This window comes from Schistocerca americana, chromosome 1 (assembly GCF_021461395.2).
Source record: "Schistocerca americana isolate TAMUIC-IGC-003095 chromosome 1, iqSchAmer2.1, whole genome shotgun sequence".
In the NCBI taxonomy this organism is placed as follows: Eukaryota; Metazoa; Arthropoda; class Insecta; order Orthoptera; family Acrididae; genus Schistocerca; species Schistocerca americana.
This window is the reverse complement of record NC_060119.1, coordinates 532,814,753-532,830,912: the sequence shown is the minus strand read 5'-3', so window position 1 is coordinate 532,830,912 and position 16,160 is coordinate 532,814,753. Positions and strand designations below refer to the sequence as shown.

Below are 16,160 nucleotides of genomic sequence, written 5' to 3'. Positions count from 1 at the left end.
GATTGAACAGTGGAAAATCTTTGTGTGGAGTGACAAATCACGGTACACAATGTGACGACCCGATAGCAGGGTATGGGAATGGCAAATACGTGGTGAACATCATCTGCCAGCGTGTGTAGTGCCAACAGTAAAATTTGGAGGTGGTGGTGTTATGATGTCGTGTTTTTCATGGAGGGGGCTTGCAGCCCTTGTTGTTTTGCGTGGCACTATCACAGCACAGACCTACATTGATATTTTAAGGACCTTCTTGTTGCTAGCTGTTGGAGAGCAATTTGGGGATGGCGATTGCATCTTTCAACATGATCGAGTACCTGTTCATAACGCACGGCCTGTGGCGGAGTGTTACACGACAATAATATCCCTGTGATGGACTGGCCTGCACAGGGTCCTGACCTGAATCCTATAGTACACCTTTGAGATGTCTTGGAACGCCGACTTCATGCCAGGCCTCACCGACTGACATCGATACCTCTCCTCAGTGCAGCACTTCATGAAGAATGGATTGCCATTCTCCAAAAAACCTTCCAGAATCTGACTGAACGTATGCCTGCGAGAGTGGCAAGGCTAAGGGTGGGCCAACACCATATTGAATTCCAGCATTACTGATGGAGGGCGCCATGAACTTGTGAGTCATTTTCAGCCAGGTGTCCGGATACTTTGGATCACATAGTGCAGCTCCATCTTCTCCACTGACAATTGTGGCAATCACTCGTGATCACTGAATAACAAATGACATTGTGTCTATGGTCTGTCAACGTACTAAGACACGTTTGCTGCCAAAGGGCGTAGTGGTAGGCGCCGTTGCCTATAACCTCGAGGCTGCGTGATGTTGTTGGATGATGTTTCCTTGACACGGGTTTCTATCCTCAATTTGTTCCTCAAGACACCCTGTACAACCTCTCGTTTTGTAACGGTCTGTATACACCGGTACATAAATTTGTACAGAATCCTCAGAGAGCGAGTCGTACTCTTACTTGACCGGTTTTTTCAGTTTGATTTCTTATTGTTATTTTAATTTTATGAAGAAGCATTTTTTGTGTATCACTAACAGTGTCAGTGATATTCCAGTGGTTTGTTAAATGTATGTCTCAACCTATATTCGGAAAAACAGCCATTAACGTAGCTGTTACTCAAGTCAACAAATGCGTTATCATCCTGTAATAATTACAGTCGCTCATATATCATATTTAGCTGTGACATTACGTCTCAGTCTCTTGTTGCCCTCATAGGGAAACAATTTCCAGAGGAAGTGGTGAAAGCAGTTTGGATTATGAATAAGTGCTACATTTCGCACTGTTTCATTGCAGATGGCAGTTGGGTTTATGCTGGCATGGCCCTATGGCAACTTCACAGATTCAGACGACGGCCCGCCTTCGGACCCGTCAGGTGACATACGGACCGTGGCTTGGGACGCGCAGGGACAGTGCACCGGCGGCTGGGTGTGCGAGCATCGCTGGCCCGCCATCCGGGGCATGGCACAGTTCCGCCGCGCCGTCCTGGGTGAGTTCCTAGTGCGTCTGCCCTGAGGCTTTGTTGTTCACTCACTCACTCTATCATTGCCATGTTCCATCACTACGTCAAGAGCGAGAACCCTCGCGTTCTTGTAGACACTGTCCTTGGTGTACGAGGAGTGACTATAAACAACGGGACCGTTGATGTCACAGAGTAAGTAAGCATACGCCAAACAAGAACAATAGTGGTGAAGCGTGAAGCCCTCTCAGTCGAATGCGGCAGCTTTGTTGTCTGTAGACAAATCAGTGTGGCCACGGCCTTAATTTGTATAAGATCTGTTACTTTGCTTTTCCAGAAATACGTCAGGTGTAGTAATAGATCAACGAATTGTTATGAAGTTTCACATGAGACTTGGAAAAACTGCTACTGAAACTTATCTTTTACCAAAAGAAGTGTTTGCTGAAAACTGTTTATCCCCTACGCGAATTTCTGATTAACTCAAGCGTTTCCAAGACGGCCGAGGAGACGTTGACGACGACGACTCACGCCCTTCAACATCCAAAACGGATGAAAATATCGAAAAAGTGGGTAATCTGATTCGATCTAACCATTGGTTGAGTATTCGATCGATTGTTGAAAATGTAGGAACTGACAAAGAACGCATAAGGCAAATTTTACACAACCAATTTAATATGAGAGAAGTATATGTGAAATTGGTGCTGAAAATTCCCACGACCGAACAAAAGAAGCTCGTGAAAATGTTTGTACTGACACTTTGAATACCACTGAAAATGATCCTAATTTCTTGGAAAGTAGAAGCTTGGTTTTTCGTTTATGACCCGAAACTAAGCGCCATTCCATGCATTTGAAGGGACTGACTTCACCGACAGCGACAAAAACTCAAACGAGAAAATCAAGAATCAAAACGATGATGATTTTCGATTTCCATGGAATTGTGTATCCTCGCTGGGTTCCCGTAGGCCAAACTAAACCCGCGGTCGCTCGCGTATATTGTTGTCATTCTATAACTCCCGTGTTAGATTTTTTTCTAACAATGAGATCTTGTACCTCTTTACGCGAGACAAAGACACGTTTATACAATAAATCATTTTTTTATTATTACCAAAGCATTATAAATTAGTATAAACATGCTATGGAACATGTACTTTGCTGAACTTAAAAATATTTCAGCATGCAAAGATTTCACAAACTTTTTTGATTACAATTACAAGACCTGTGTGAACAGCAGTTCGTAATATTTACAGCAAGTGGTGTATTAAGGTTAACCACACTCCTTTTTACTCGTCAGATTCAGGTTGGTTGGTTTGGGGAAGGAGATCAGACAGCGAGGTCATCAGTCTCATCGGATGAGGGAAGGACGGGGAAGGAAGTCGGCCGTGCCCTTTGAAAGGAACCATCCCGGCATTTGCCTGGAGCGATTTAGGGAAATCACGGAAAACCTAAATCAGGATGGCCGGACGCGGGATTGAACCGTCGTCCTCCCGAATGCGAGTCCAGTGTCTAACCCCTGCGCCACCTCGCTCGGTGGTCGGATTCAGATATGGCTTCTTGTGACATACACTTCTGGCAAATAAGAACACTCGATGATATATGTTATTTACAGATATGGCTGGAACAATGATGGCAGAGATGCTGTGTGAATCTGTTTTTCTTTTTAGGTCAGTAGTGGCATCTTGTTTTTTCTCTTGATTCATTTTCTTCTTTAGCTGTTGGTATTTTGCAAATGTGTACAACACCTCTTGTTAACTCTTTCAAGCGAAGTGATATCCTCGGAATTAACAGGCGTTTGATCATATGGGCTTTTGTAAGCATCATACTAAATTCTGCGATGGATCTTCTCTGTTGAATAAAGTCGTTTGTGTTCATCTCATATATTATTTAAGAAGCATTTATTGCTCTGATGTTCAACAAGCTGAAAAACCGTGTAAGAGGCTAGCGATTGCTTATTCTTGAAACAGAATATTCTCATTTCAGACGGTCAACATCTGAGATTGTAAAATGTAATGACTTCAGGTTTGTTCGCTTCGCCACTGTCAGCGTCTATAGCATCGTCGCTGTGCATGGTGGATAACATTAGCACATTCTTTTTCTGTTTCTTTTTTGGGACGTATGAGCATATCAAGCAGTGTTGCTTGGTTTTTCTCCAAATGCGAATATGCTGCTGCTTAGTTGCCTACACTTTACGTCTAGAAGCTCTGGTGGAATTTCTCTTTTATTCTTCCGTAAAGTACCTACTACTGTGAGTCGATGATTGACGTACATTTTGTTAGCCAGTTGTATATGTGTAAAATAACTGTCCATTGTCACGTTTCTGCCTGTTTTTTCATTCGGTCGAATCAAAAGGTGACACCACATTCTCTGCATCATTGGGTACTTGATATGACTCAGTAGGCTGTTTGCCTGCATATAGGCTTACTTCCATATTTAGCGTATAAAACGTTTTGACATCACAGACCGCATGTACCTTGATGCCATATTTTGCAGGCTTGTTTGCTACATACTGCCTGAATTTGCAACGTCCACGGAATGGTTGTAACATCTCGTCTATCGTTGTCTATGCATCGGCACTATAGCGATTCTTGCAAACATCCACAAATTTGTCAAATACTTCTCTAATAGGTGTCAGATTATCTCTGTTTCCTTTCTCTGAGCTCTCGTACATTTGTCGTCAAAACGTATAGCTTGGAGTAGTGTGTGGAACCTACGTTTGGTTATCGATGTAATAAAGAAATCCGGTGCAGTCCCATCAGTATTGAGATGCTGTGCCTTTATCACTCCTACGACATATAATACACTAAAGACTGCAGATACCTCTTCAAAATCTGTCCGTAGGCAGTCTCGAGCACTCCGTGAATAAGATGCTGCCATTCTGTCAAGTTCTTGGTTTGTGTATTTCACAATGCGACCAATTACACTATCTGGAAAAAATAATTTCCAGCATTCCAAAATTGTTTTCTAATTTTTTGCAACACCCTTCACGCCTGCAAGGTGCGTTACAATATTCTGACCGGCAGTTTTTGCTGGAGGAGCGTATTGCTTCAACCATTCTGTTATTCCATCCTTACCAAGAAATGTTTCACGATCTGTAAATTGAGAAACAACTGTAGCTGAAGAATCAGATTCGCTGTCTGACTGATCTGTTGTAGTATTGATCTCTTCATGCTCAGAGGGTGCAGTATCTGATGGGGTTAGTATCTGATGACAGACCCTCTATGTAAATATCCTCGTCTAGTGGTTCATCTAGCCACATCAATATCGGTTCCTCTGACATGACTTCTTCCCTGAAAAGTTTTATACACTCCTGGAAATGGAAAAAAGAACACATTGACACCGGTGTGTCAGACCCACCATACTTGCTCCGGACACTGCGAGAGGGCTGTACAAGCAATGATCACACACACGGCACAGCGGACACACCAGGAACCGCGGTGTTGGCCGTCGAATGGCGCTAGCTGCGCAGCATTTGTGCACCGCCGCCGTCAGTGTCAGCCAGTTTGCCGGCCGAAGTGGCCGTGCGGTTAAAGGCGCTGCAGTCTGGAACCGCAAGACCGCTACGGTCGCAGGTTCGAATCCTGCCTCGGGCATGGATGTTTGTGATGTCCTTAGGTTAGTTAGGTTTAACTAGTTCTAAGTTCTAGGGGACTAATGACCTCAGCAGTTGAGTCCCATAGTGCTCAGAGCCATTTTTTTTGTCAGCCAGTTTGCCGTGGCATACGGAGCTCCATCGCAGTCTTTAACACTGGTAGCATGCCGCGACAGCGTGGACGTGAACCGTATGTGCAGTTGACGGACTTTGAGCGAGGGCGTATAGTGGGCATGCGGGAGGCCGGGTGGACGTACCGCCGAATTGCTCAACACGTGGGGCGTGAGGTCTCCACAGTACATCGATGTTGTCGCCAGTGGTCGGCGGAAGGTGCACGTGCCCGTCGACCTGGGTCCGGACCGCAGCGACGCACGGATGCACGCCAAGACCGTAGGATCCTGCGCAGTGCCGTAGGGGACCGCACCGCCACTTACCAGCAAATTAGGGACACTGTTGCTCCTGGGGTATCGGCGCGGACCATTCGCAACCTTCTCCATGAAGCTGGGCTACGGTCCCGCACACCGTTAGGCCGTCTTCCGCTCACGCCCCAACATCGTGCAGCCCGCCTCCAGTGCTGTCGCGACAGGCGTGAATGGAGGGACAAATGGAGACGTGTCGTCTTCAGCGATGAGAGTCGCTTCTGCCTTGGTGCCAATGATGGTCGTATGCGTGTTTGGCGCCGTGCAGGTGAGCGCCACAATCAGGACTGCATACGACCGAGGCACACAGGGCCAACACCCGGCATCATGGTGTGGGGAGCGATCTCCTACACTGGCCGTACACCACAGGTGATCGTCGAGGGGACACTGAATAGTGCACGGTACATCCAAACCGTCATCGAACCCATCGTTCTACCATTCCTAGACCGGCAAGGGAACTTGCTGTTCCAACAGGACAATGCACGTCCGCATGTATCCCGTGACACCCAACGTGCTCTAGAAGGTGTAAGTCAACTACCCTGGCCAGCAAGATCTCCGGATCTGTCCCCCATTGAGCATGTTTGGGACTGGATGAAGCGTCGTCTCACGCGGTCTGCACGTCCAGCACGAACGCTGGTCCAACTGAGGCGCCAGGTGGAAATGGCATGGCAAGCCGTTCCACAGGACTACATCCAGCATCTCTACGATCGTCTCCATGGGAGAATAGCAGCCTGCATTGCTGCGAAAGGTGGATATACACTGTACTAGTGCCGACATTGTGCATGCTCTGTTGCCTGTGTCTATGTGCCTGTGGTTCTGTCAGTGTGAGCATGTGATGTATCTGACCCCAGGAATGTGTCAATAAAGTTTCCCCTTCCTGGGACAATGAATTCACGGTGTTCTTATTTCAATTTCCTGGAAATTGAAATAAGAACACCGTGAATTCATTGTCCCAGGAAGGGGAAACTTTATTGACACATTCCTGGGGTCAGATACATCACATGCTCACACTGACAGAACCACAGGCACATAGACACAGGCAACAGAGCATGCACAATGTCGGCACTAGTACAGTGTATATCAGCCTTTCGCAGCAATGCAGGCTGCTATTCTCCCATGGAGACGATCGTAGAGATGCTGGATGTAGTCCTGTGGAACGGCTTGCCATGCCATTTCCACCTGGCGCCTCAGTTGGACCAGCGTTCGTGCTGGACGTGCAGAACGCGTGAGACGACGCTTCATCCAGTCCCAAACATGCTCAATGGGGGACAGATCCGGAGATCTTGCTGGCCAGGGTAGTTGACTTACACCTTCTAGAGCACGTTGGGTGTCACGGGATACATGCGGACGTGCATTGTCCTGTTGGAACAGCAAGTTCCCTTGCCGGTCTAGGAATGGTAGAACGATGGGTTCGATGACGGCGTGGATGTACCGTGCACTATTCAGTGTCCCCTCGACGATCACCTGTGGTGTACGGCCAGTGTAGGAGATCGCTCCCCACACCATGATGGCGGGTGTTGGCCCTGTGTGCCTCGGTCGTATGCAGTCCTGATTGTGGCGCTCACCTGCACGGCGCCAAACACGCATACGACCATCATTGGCACCAAGGCAGAAGCGACTCTCATCGCTGAAGACGACACGTCTCCATTCGTCCCTCCATTCACGCCTGTCGCGACAGCACTGGAGGCGGGCTGCACGATGTTGGGGCGTGAGCGGAAGACGGCCTAACGGTGTGCGGGACCGTAGCCCAGCTTCATGGAGAAGGTTGCGAATGGTCCTCGCCGATATCCCAGGAGCAACAGTGTCCCTAATTTGCTGGTAAGTGGCGGTGCGGTCCCCTACGGCACTGCGCAGGATCCTACGGTCTTGGCGTGCATCCGTGCGTCGCTGCGGTCCGGTCCCAGGTCGACGGGCCCGTGCACCTTCCGCCGACCACTGGCGACAACATCGATGTACTGTGGAGACCTCACGCCCCACGTGTTGAGCAATTCGGCGGTACGTCCACCCGGCCTCCCGCATGCCCACTATACGCCCTCGCTCAAAGTCCGTCAACAGCACATACGGTTCACGTCCACGCTGTCGCGGCATGCTACCAGTGTTAAAGACTGCGATGGAGCTCCGTATGCCACGGCAAACTGGCTGACACTGACGGCGGCGGTGCACATATGCTGCGCAGGTAGCGCCATTCGACGGCCAACACCGCGGTTCCTGGTGTGTCCGCTGTGCCGTGCGTGCGATCATTGCTTGTACAGCCCTCGCGCAGTGTCCGGAGCAAGTATGGTGGGTCTGACACACCGGTGTCAATGTGTTCTTTTTTCCATTTCCATTTTCATATCCGACAGAGAATGTCATGTATTTTGTATAAACAATTGCTTCATTCAATTCGTAAAACCCAAGAAGAATACTTACTTTTCTTGCAAGAGATGTAACATACGCTGAACACTTTCAGGAGAAAACAAACGAACACAGCCGTATGTTACAAGTACAAGAAACAGACTAAAAGCGAAGCAAGGCGGTGTTCCCCGGAAGGAGAAGTAATTCTTACGTAAAGACTCCCGTGTTAGAAAAAATCTAACACTGCGCACCACTTTAAATAATGGCACAGTTAGCAAGCTATTGTTGAAATTTGATTGCCGAGTCACAGATTAATTGAAGCAAGGGACATGAAAGAAAGCATTTCTAGATCGTTAGTTCATTAGCTTTGAAATGTGCTGGAATATTTAACTAAAATCATAAATGTTAGATTTTTTCTAACAACTCGAGTGATCGCAGATTTTATTCGGACGTTCAAGCACGTAGTACATATCATGCCAGTTTGACGTTTGTTGCGCGCTGTATTCATGGAGAGCACTTACATTCAGTGATACAGGTACTACATGTTACAGTTGTTACACTGTATAAATAAAACTGTAGCAATCACGATCACCCATATCATTAGGCGCCAACAATACAATATTTGACTTCTCCCGCTCATTTTTCCGTACAGCTTCCCGCCAATTCGCGCGGAGCTCTCTCTCTCTCTCTCTCTCTCTCTCTCTACAGTATCTCTGTCTGTCCGAGTACCGCTCAACTCTCCTCGATTGTCCATAGGCTCTCAACTGCAACTAGTTTAATCATCGTAAAAGTAATTCTCTTTATCGTATTAGACAATATTCTTACAGACTTGTTTCATACAGAGGCTGCTTATCCATGCGCCACATGCTACGGGCCCCGCACTGTCGGAGGCGCGGTAGCTGCACTTTTCAGTGTTCGGGAAGAAATTAACCGTTAGAAATTTTGAATTGAAAATAGCAGTTATAATTGGGGGCGATTCTAGAAGTCGGTCAAGGGAGGTGGGGGACTAATGGGGGGGGGGGGGAGAGTTCGGATCCTCTACTGGCAAAGTGGTAAAATTTGGTGTTGCTTAAAGTAGTTTTTGGTAACTGTTTTGGAGTTCAGGGTAAAAAATAGATGATTAGATTCCTATTTTAAGTTAAATGATGTTTATTGGTTTAGGTAGTAAGCTATTTGCCGCTCTTATTCTTTTGTTAAAATGTGTTTAGAATGCATTGCAACCTATATTGGTACATAATTATATAAAAAAAATGATTGAATCTGTTGGAGTACTATATTCGCTGATTTCTGAAGTAATTTTATCCAATGTAATATGATACTCCAAGGGGAAGGGAGGGGGGGTGCGGGGAGCTAAGCTCCCATAGCCCCTCCCCTCCCCCCCCCCTTGCCATCGCCACTGGTTATACTTAGGATTAAGTGCACATAATTATGCAGCACTGGAAATAATAGGCCACTGCCATAAAATTGTGTATATTTTCGAAAGTTTGAAGAAAATATTTGACAAAATTAAACTTCAATAACCCATACTTTATGTATTACAGATCAGCATAAAACTCACTTGGATCTGTTTCTAGATCCTTTCGCTGACTTTACGTTTCGCCAGTGTGCGTTGACAGGAGATTTCTTTACCAAGTTTCAGCACATTTCATTAAAATTTTCATGCACATTGTAACTTTTAATTCTTTGAAGTAAAGAAACATGTTTGTTTTCTCCAACAATTTGAAATTTCCATTGCTAAGCGTTATATAGGTCACGCTTTCCCTAGCGGTGTGCCGCGAACGTTTACTGTGTCCCTTGTCATATAAATTGTGCTGTGCAGTTTTGTTCTGCACAAAAGTGTAACTTTATAACAGGACATAAGCTGTAAACTTTGGAGTCTCTGCACTTCCTATGTATTTACTTCCGAAGTGTTCATCATAATATTCATCTGTCTATATTTTGAATGTTAACTAGTCTATTTGTATTTGCGACAACTAGATGGCACCCTTGGTGTAATGTTTACCTCCCCGCAATTGCTAACGCGGGCGTCTCAGTCTGTTGCTACCTGTGGCTTGACAAATGTGACCAGCCCACAGTCGCTTGCCTTCCATGTATTCTTTTTTAAAATTTTGTGACTAAAGCTTTATTGCTTCATATTTATTTTATACGTGACATGTAAGTACTGTTTCTTTCTTGTACTGTCAATCAGTACTTACACTTACATATATATAAAATTTTTGTTCTTATGTTATAGGGCAGTTTGAATATTTTCCTTCTGATGAAGGCACTCATAGTAGTGTCGAAACAAGGTCAAAAAACTTAATTTTTGCGACCGAGGGCTGTTATTGCTTTAATTTTACTTTGTAAACGGTCGCTGACCACGCAGCCATCTTTAAAACTTCAAAGTTTCTTTGCTTTCTTCTTTCATCGATGAGTTAAAGAATTTCTTCTGTTATGCATGGTTTCTTCGCAGTTACTTTCCTTGCATTTGTACTTGACTGCCCAACTTCGGTGATTGTCATTTCTGGAAAAGTTCATGCGTCTTGAAATAAACTGCCTGTTGTGGTATTCATTAATGTAGAATGTAGAGCCTCAGAGAACTTCACACGCAAATAATCATTCCTCAGTAGTTCAGTATTCCACCTTTTTCCACATTAACTCTTTCTGGCGATTCTCTTAAACTTCAGTCTACTCTTCATCGTTACTAAATCGTGAGCCGAATATACCTGTTCCCGGGACTAATCCAGCTTGGATCTCGCCGTGTCTCCAGACATTTTCCAAGTATACCTTCTCCTCTTGTGATTCTTGAACGGTGTATTCGCTGCTACTAGTTGAAATTTATTACAGAACTGACTTAGTGTTTCTCCTCATTCATTCCTGCTACCGAGCCCATATTCTCCCGTAACTCTGTTTTTTACCTACATCCGCGTTGTAATCCCCCATGGGTGTTAGACTGTCACCTCCTTTTACATATTGAATTACCCGTTCAATATCCTCATATTCTTTCTCTATTTCCTCATCAACTACTTCTGAAGTCTGCGTGTATACTTGAACTATTGTTGTTGGCGTTGGAATGCTGTCGATTCTGATGAAACAACCCTATCACAGATGTGTTCATAATTACTCAGGTCTGCCTTTCAATTTGTTACAAATGCTAATCTACCATTTTCTGCCCCAGCTGATATGACTCTATACTTCTCAGATAAGAAATCATTATCTTCTTTCCATTTAACTTCATTGAACCGAGCTATATATAGAATGATCCGTTGCATTTTCCTTTTTAGATTTCCCAAAGCCGCTACCATGTTCAAACTTCTGACATTCCACGCTACGAGTCGTGAATGTCATCCTTCCTTGGCAATCCCCATTGAGATCCGGATGGAGGAATAATCCGGAATCTTTTGTAATTGAAAAGAATATCAAGAAACTTTTCAATTACAAGCCACAAATGCTGTGAAAACGAAGTATGTATGTTTATGCAGTAGTTTCCATTACCGTCTGCGTCCTAATGCTGTTGATCATTGCTAATTCTTCAGTGTTTTAGGAGAAGTTTCCACCCTAAGAGCAAGTGGTTGCCCTGAACCTCTGTCCGTTCCTCCACGCTATGACAGGGTCGTTTGCAGAGAGAGGGTGACTCCCATATAAAAATCAATCCAGGCGACTTTTGACCACGCTTCGCCGTGCTTCATTGGCGGTGTTGGTGCGCTCATGCTAATCTCTTCGCCTTGTGATGTGCGGTAAGCGGAAATGCACTCGTGTGGTTCTAACAAGAGAAACTCCCCATCGCATCCCTCTCATATTTAGTGGTAAGATGGCCCAGTGGGATAGTCCGTCAAAAACTTAAGATCAAGCTTGAGATCAGGAGAAAGGTCTACTGAATTGCGAAAAAAGAAGAAAAATAGGAATAGTGAGCTGTCCGAGCTCAAGATGGACAACATGGAGCGAAGTTAAAAAACAGCTGCGCTGTTGTGGTGAGCGGTCACGATGTTGGACTGTGAATGGCAAGACCCGTGTTCGAATCTATCTCGTGCCCCTTTCTTTTCTCACAAAATTACGCCACTGGCCATTAAAATTGCTACACTACGAACATGACGTGCTACAAACGCGAAATTTAACCCACAGGAAGAAGATACTGTGCTATGCAAATGATTAGCTTTTCAGAGCTTTCACACAAGGTTGGCGCCGGTGGCGACACCTACAACGTGCTGACATGAGGAAAGTTTCCAACCGATTTCTCATACACAAACAGCAGTTGACCGGCGTTGCCTGGTGAAACGTTGTTGTGATGCCTCGTGTAAGGAGGATAAATGCGTACCATCACGTTTCCGACTATGCTAAAAGGTCGGTTTGTAGCCTATCGCGATTGCGGTTTATCGTATCGGGGACATTGCTGCTCGTATTGGTCGAGATCCAATGACTGTTTGCAGAATATGGAATTGGTGGGTTCAGATGGGTAATACGGAACGCCGTGCTGGATCCCAAAGGCCTCGTATCACTAGCAGTCGAGATGACAGGCATCTTATCCGCATGGCTGTAACGGATCGTGCAGCCACGTCTCGATCCCTGAGTCAACAGATGGGGACGTTTGCAAGATAACAACCATCTGCACGAACAGTTCGACAACGATTGGAGCAGCATGGACTATCAGCTAGGAGACCATAGCTGTGGTTACCCTTGACGCTGCATCACAGACAGGAGTGCCTGCGATGGTGTACTCACGACGAATCAGGATGCACGAATGGCAACACGTCATTTTTCGCATGAATCCAGGTTCTGTTTACAGCGTCATGATGGTCGCATCAGTGTTTGGCGACATCGCGGTGAACGCACATTGGAAGCGTGTATCCGTCCTCGCCATACTGGCGTATCACCCGGCGTGATGGTATGGGTTGCCATTGGTTACACGTCTCGGTCACCTCTTGTTCGCATTGACGGCACTTTGAACAGTGGACGTTACATTTCAGATGTGTTACGACCCGTGGTTCTACCTTTCATTCGATCCCTGCGAAACCCTACATTTCAGCAGGATAATGCACGACCGCATGTTGTAGGTCATGTACGGGCCTTTCTGGATACAGAAAATGTTCGACTTCTGCCCTGGCCAGCACATTCTCCAGATCTCTCACCAATTGAAAAGTCTGGTCAATGGTGGCCGAGGAACTGGCTCGTCACGATACACCAGTCACTACTCTTGATGAACTGTGGTATCGTGTTGAAGCTGCATGGGCAGCTGTACCTGTACACGCCATCCAAGCTCTGTCTGACTCAATGCCCAGGCGTATAAAGGCCGTTATTACGGCCAGAGGTGGTTGTTCTGGGTACTGATTTCTCCGGATATATGCACCCAAATTGCGTGAAAATGTAATCACATGTCAGTTCTAGTATAATATACTTGTCCAATGAATACCCATTTATCATCTGCATTTCTTCTTGGTGTAGCAATTTTAATGGCCAGCAGTGCATGAACTGCCCGTCCGGTCACTGAGGACTGTTCGCTGTATTCAGATTTGTGTCTGTGTCATGGTGTGACGTCCGTTTGCTACAGCGAGGTGTAAGGAAGGGACCTCCAGAGGTACGTACCTCAATTTTTTCTACACAAGTACCACAAGTTATGACTCGTGCGTTCCGTTTTGGAAGTTTTGACTCCTGAATTCCTTTGTTGTAACGCAGCTCACACCCGGTTATTTGTTGTTTCATTTCTGTGAGAAGTGTATGAGGCATCTCGCCTCCTCTCACTATTCATCACATTTACTTGCGACGGAATACATTCTTACCCCATCACTCATTTTCTGCATCCAACGTATAGTACGACAACTGTCAAATACATCAATGGCCGGATGGACAGTTCATAATTAAGTGAAAAAAAAAGGAACCTGAGGGAGATTTGAACACGGACCTCCCTCTTGAGTGTCAACACCCTAACCACACAACCACGACAATCGTTCTGCCACTTCGCTCGAGGTTTCCCCTCTTGAGGTTGGCCCGTTCACTGCTTCTGTTTCCTTTCTTTTTCATGGTTCAGTCACCTCCTTCCTGTTTTCATGCGTGATCTGTGTTCAGTTTTCGACGGGCTATCCAATGGGCTATCTTACCACTAAATCTGAGAGTGGTGCAGTGGTGAACTTGCCTTGTAAGCTCCATAGCGAGGAGGTTGTTCTGGAGGGTGTGACTGCTCACCAGTCGTCTTTCTCCAGTACGGAACTGCTGTGTGCGCGTCTAGCCCCCGTTATAACCCGGATTATCAACAGGGTTTAGCCGACGATAGTTGACAGTGACAGCTCCGATTTCCTCGGAATAGAGGGATTCGCAGTACGCCGTTGGCACATTGATTAGTTAAAAACGTAGAGTCCGCAATGCAGCGTCCCATGAATCTGACACCCACTGTCTAGCTGCGATCAACTACGCGAACTATCAATAAGGAGTTCGAAGAAAAATAGATTACAGCGCTTAACGGACATATCGTTCAAGTCTTTTTTTGTTCATCGACAGTGTAAATGTTCATTGTTAATAAATGTAACATGATAAACAAGATGTAATGAAATTTGATTTCGGTTTTTATTCACAGGAACAAATGTGACGAACTGGTGGGATAATGGAGGATATCAAATAGCATTCTGTCGTGGAGATAGAGGCTTCGTTGTGTTCAACAACGAGCTAACGAACATGAACGCATCATTACAGGTAAATTTACTTTTTGTCGAGTTAATGAGACAAGAGTAGCTGTGAGAGAAATTTGCATTCGACGAAATGTTGTTAGAACCACAGGAAAAATAGCTCCTGCGAATACTTAAGGCCAGAGTTCGGTGACTAATTTTTAATGGCGGGCGGATGCTTCTGTTGAATTTTACAAGGTCCAGAAAAGTAAGAAAAAATCAAATACAAGTAAATTATTGTTTTTCAAAAAAAGATTTGGTTTATCTATAGAGGCCCCTATTAAATGTATAGATAAGTTTTTAATTTTTATTTTTACTCGTAAAAAAAAATAAGTTAGACGGCTTTACAAATTAATTTGAGAAATTAAATTTGCGGTCTTCAGCCTTTCTATATTTTCCGGTTCTCGTGGGGAACGACTCACACAAAGAGTGTCATCAAGCTGTGCATCCGTTAACGCCATTTATTATTCAAACAATTCATTTTTGTGGATGATGTTTCATACAGGCCTATGTATCTGAGTCCAAACATATGTAGTAGCCATGTAAACAGCCGGTTTTTTTTTTTTTTTTGGAGTTTGCATACTTTTCCGAAACTTATTTAAGCCAGAAACTTTGACTGGCTACAGCTTGCAAATATACCAGAAAATATCTTCTTGCAAGTTATTATCTCGATTTGAAGCGAATACTATGGAATACTGGACACTCTTACGACAAAAACGTACCCTGCCTGACTTGTATTTTCAAACAAACATACAGAGAGAGCCCGCATCTCCTGGTCGTGCGGTAGCGTTCTCGCTTCCCACGCCCGGGTTCCCGGGTTCGATTCCCGGCGGGGTCAGGGATTTTCTCTGCCTCGTGATGGCTGGGTGTTGTGTGCTGTCCTTGGGTTAGTTAGGTTTAAGTAGTTCTAAGTTCTAGGGGACTTATGACCACAGCAGTTGAGTCCCATAGTGCTCAGAGCCATTTGAACCATTTGAACATACAGAGTAGCAAACCAAATTTCTGAAGTAGTGGATAGATTTCTTGTGACATTATGCGATGTAAAAACGAAAAGATATGCACTGGACGATCTTTTCCATTGACAGTTCTCTAAATCCGAAGCAATTCCAAAATTCCAACTTGCAAGACAGCCAGCTACTCGAGACGCCGCCGAGTACCATTCTGTTCGTACTATCTACAAGTACAGACGTGGCTAGTTAACTAAACGATTCCTTCAGCTTTGGGCTGTATGCTAACATGAATACCAGTACACCATATTAAAGCCCACTCTTTTAACTACAAACCCTAGTTTTCAACATAATCTCGGTTGCAGATGTACGGAACGGTGTGGCACCGGGACCTGCAACTGGAAAAAAAGACAATGCTCAGGTACTCCACCATTGGCAAGCAGTGTTGTTACCACGCATGTGAGAGTTCACCCATGCGTAACCTCAGCGAAGAGGATGCTGAGAGGATCACTACGGTGGGGAAACCCTAACCGACGAGGAGAATGATGCAACTGACACCCAATTTTACTTGCCATATGTACCCATGAGATCAAGGCATTAACTTTTTTGTGTGATTATGTATTCTGTTAGATGTTTTATTTTCATCTGGCCTAATTCTTATTCTTTAAATATACATTTAGTTGACAAGAAACGGTACTGCATTAGAAAGAGAGGATGTTCTTGGAGCTGTTACACTTTGACAATTAGAACCACATGCCATGAAACACGTGCG

The 16,160-nt window shown here is 45.2% G+C and overlaps 1 protein-coding gene across 1 annotated transcript in view; it reads left to right on the top strand.

Annotated features, from left to right (window-relative positions):
* Positions 1-16,160, top strand: part of LOC124624621 (alpha-amylase-like) — a 126,723-nt gene that overhangs the window by 87,727 nt on the left and 22,836 nt on the right. Inside the window, exons 8-9 of the mRNA XM_047149118.1 lie at positions 1,308-1,500; positions 14,354-14,469. Of these exons, the coding sequence (XP_047005074.1) occupies positions 1,308-1,500; positions 14,354-14,469 (309 nt within the window). The remainder of the gene's footprint in view (positions 1-1,307; positions 1,501-14,353; positions 14,470-16,160) is intronic.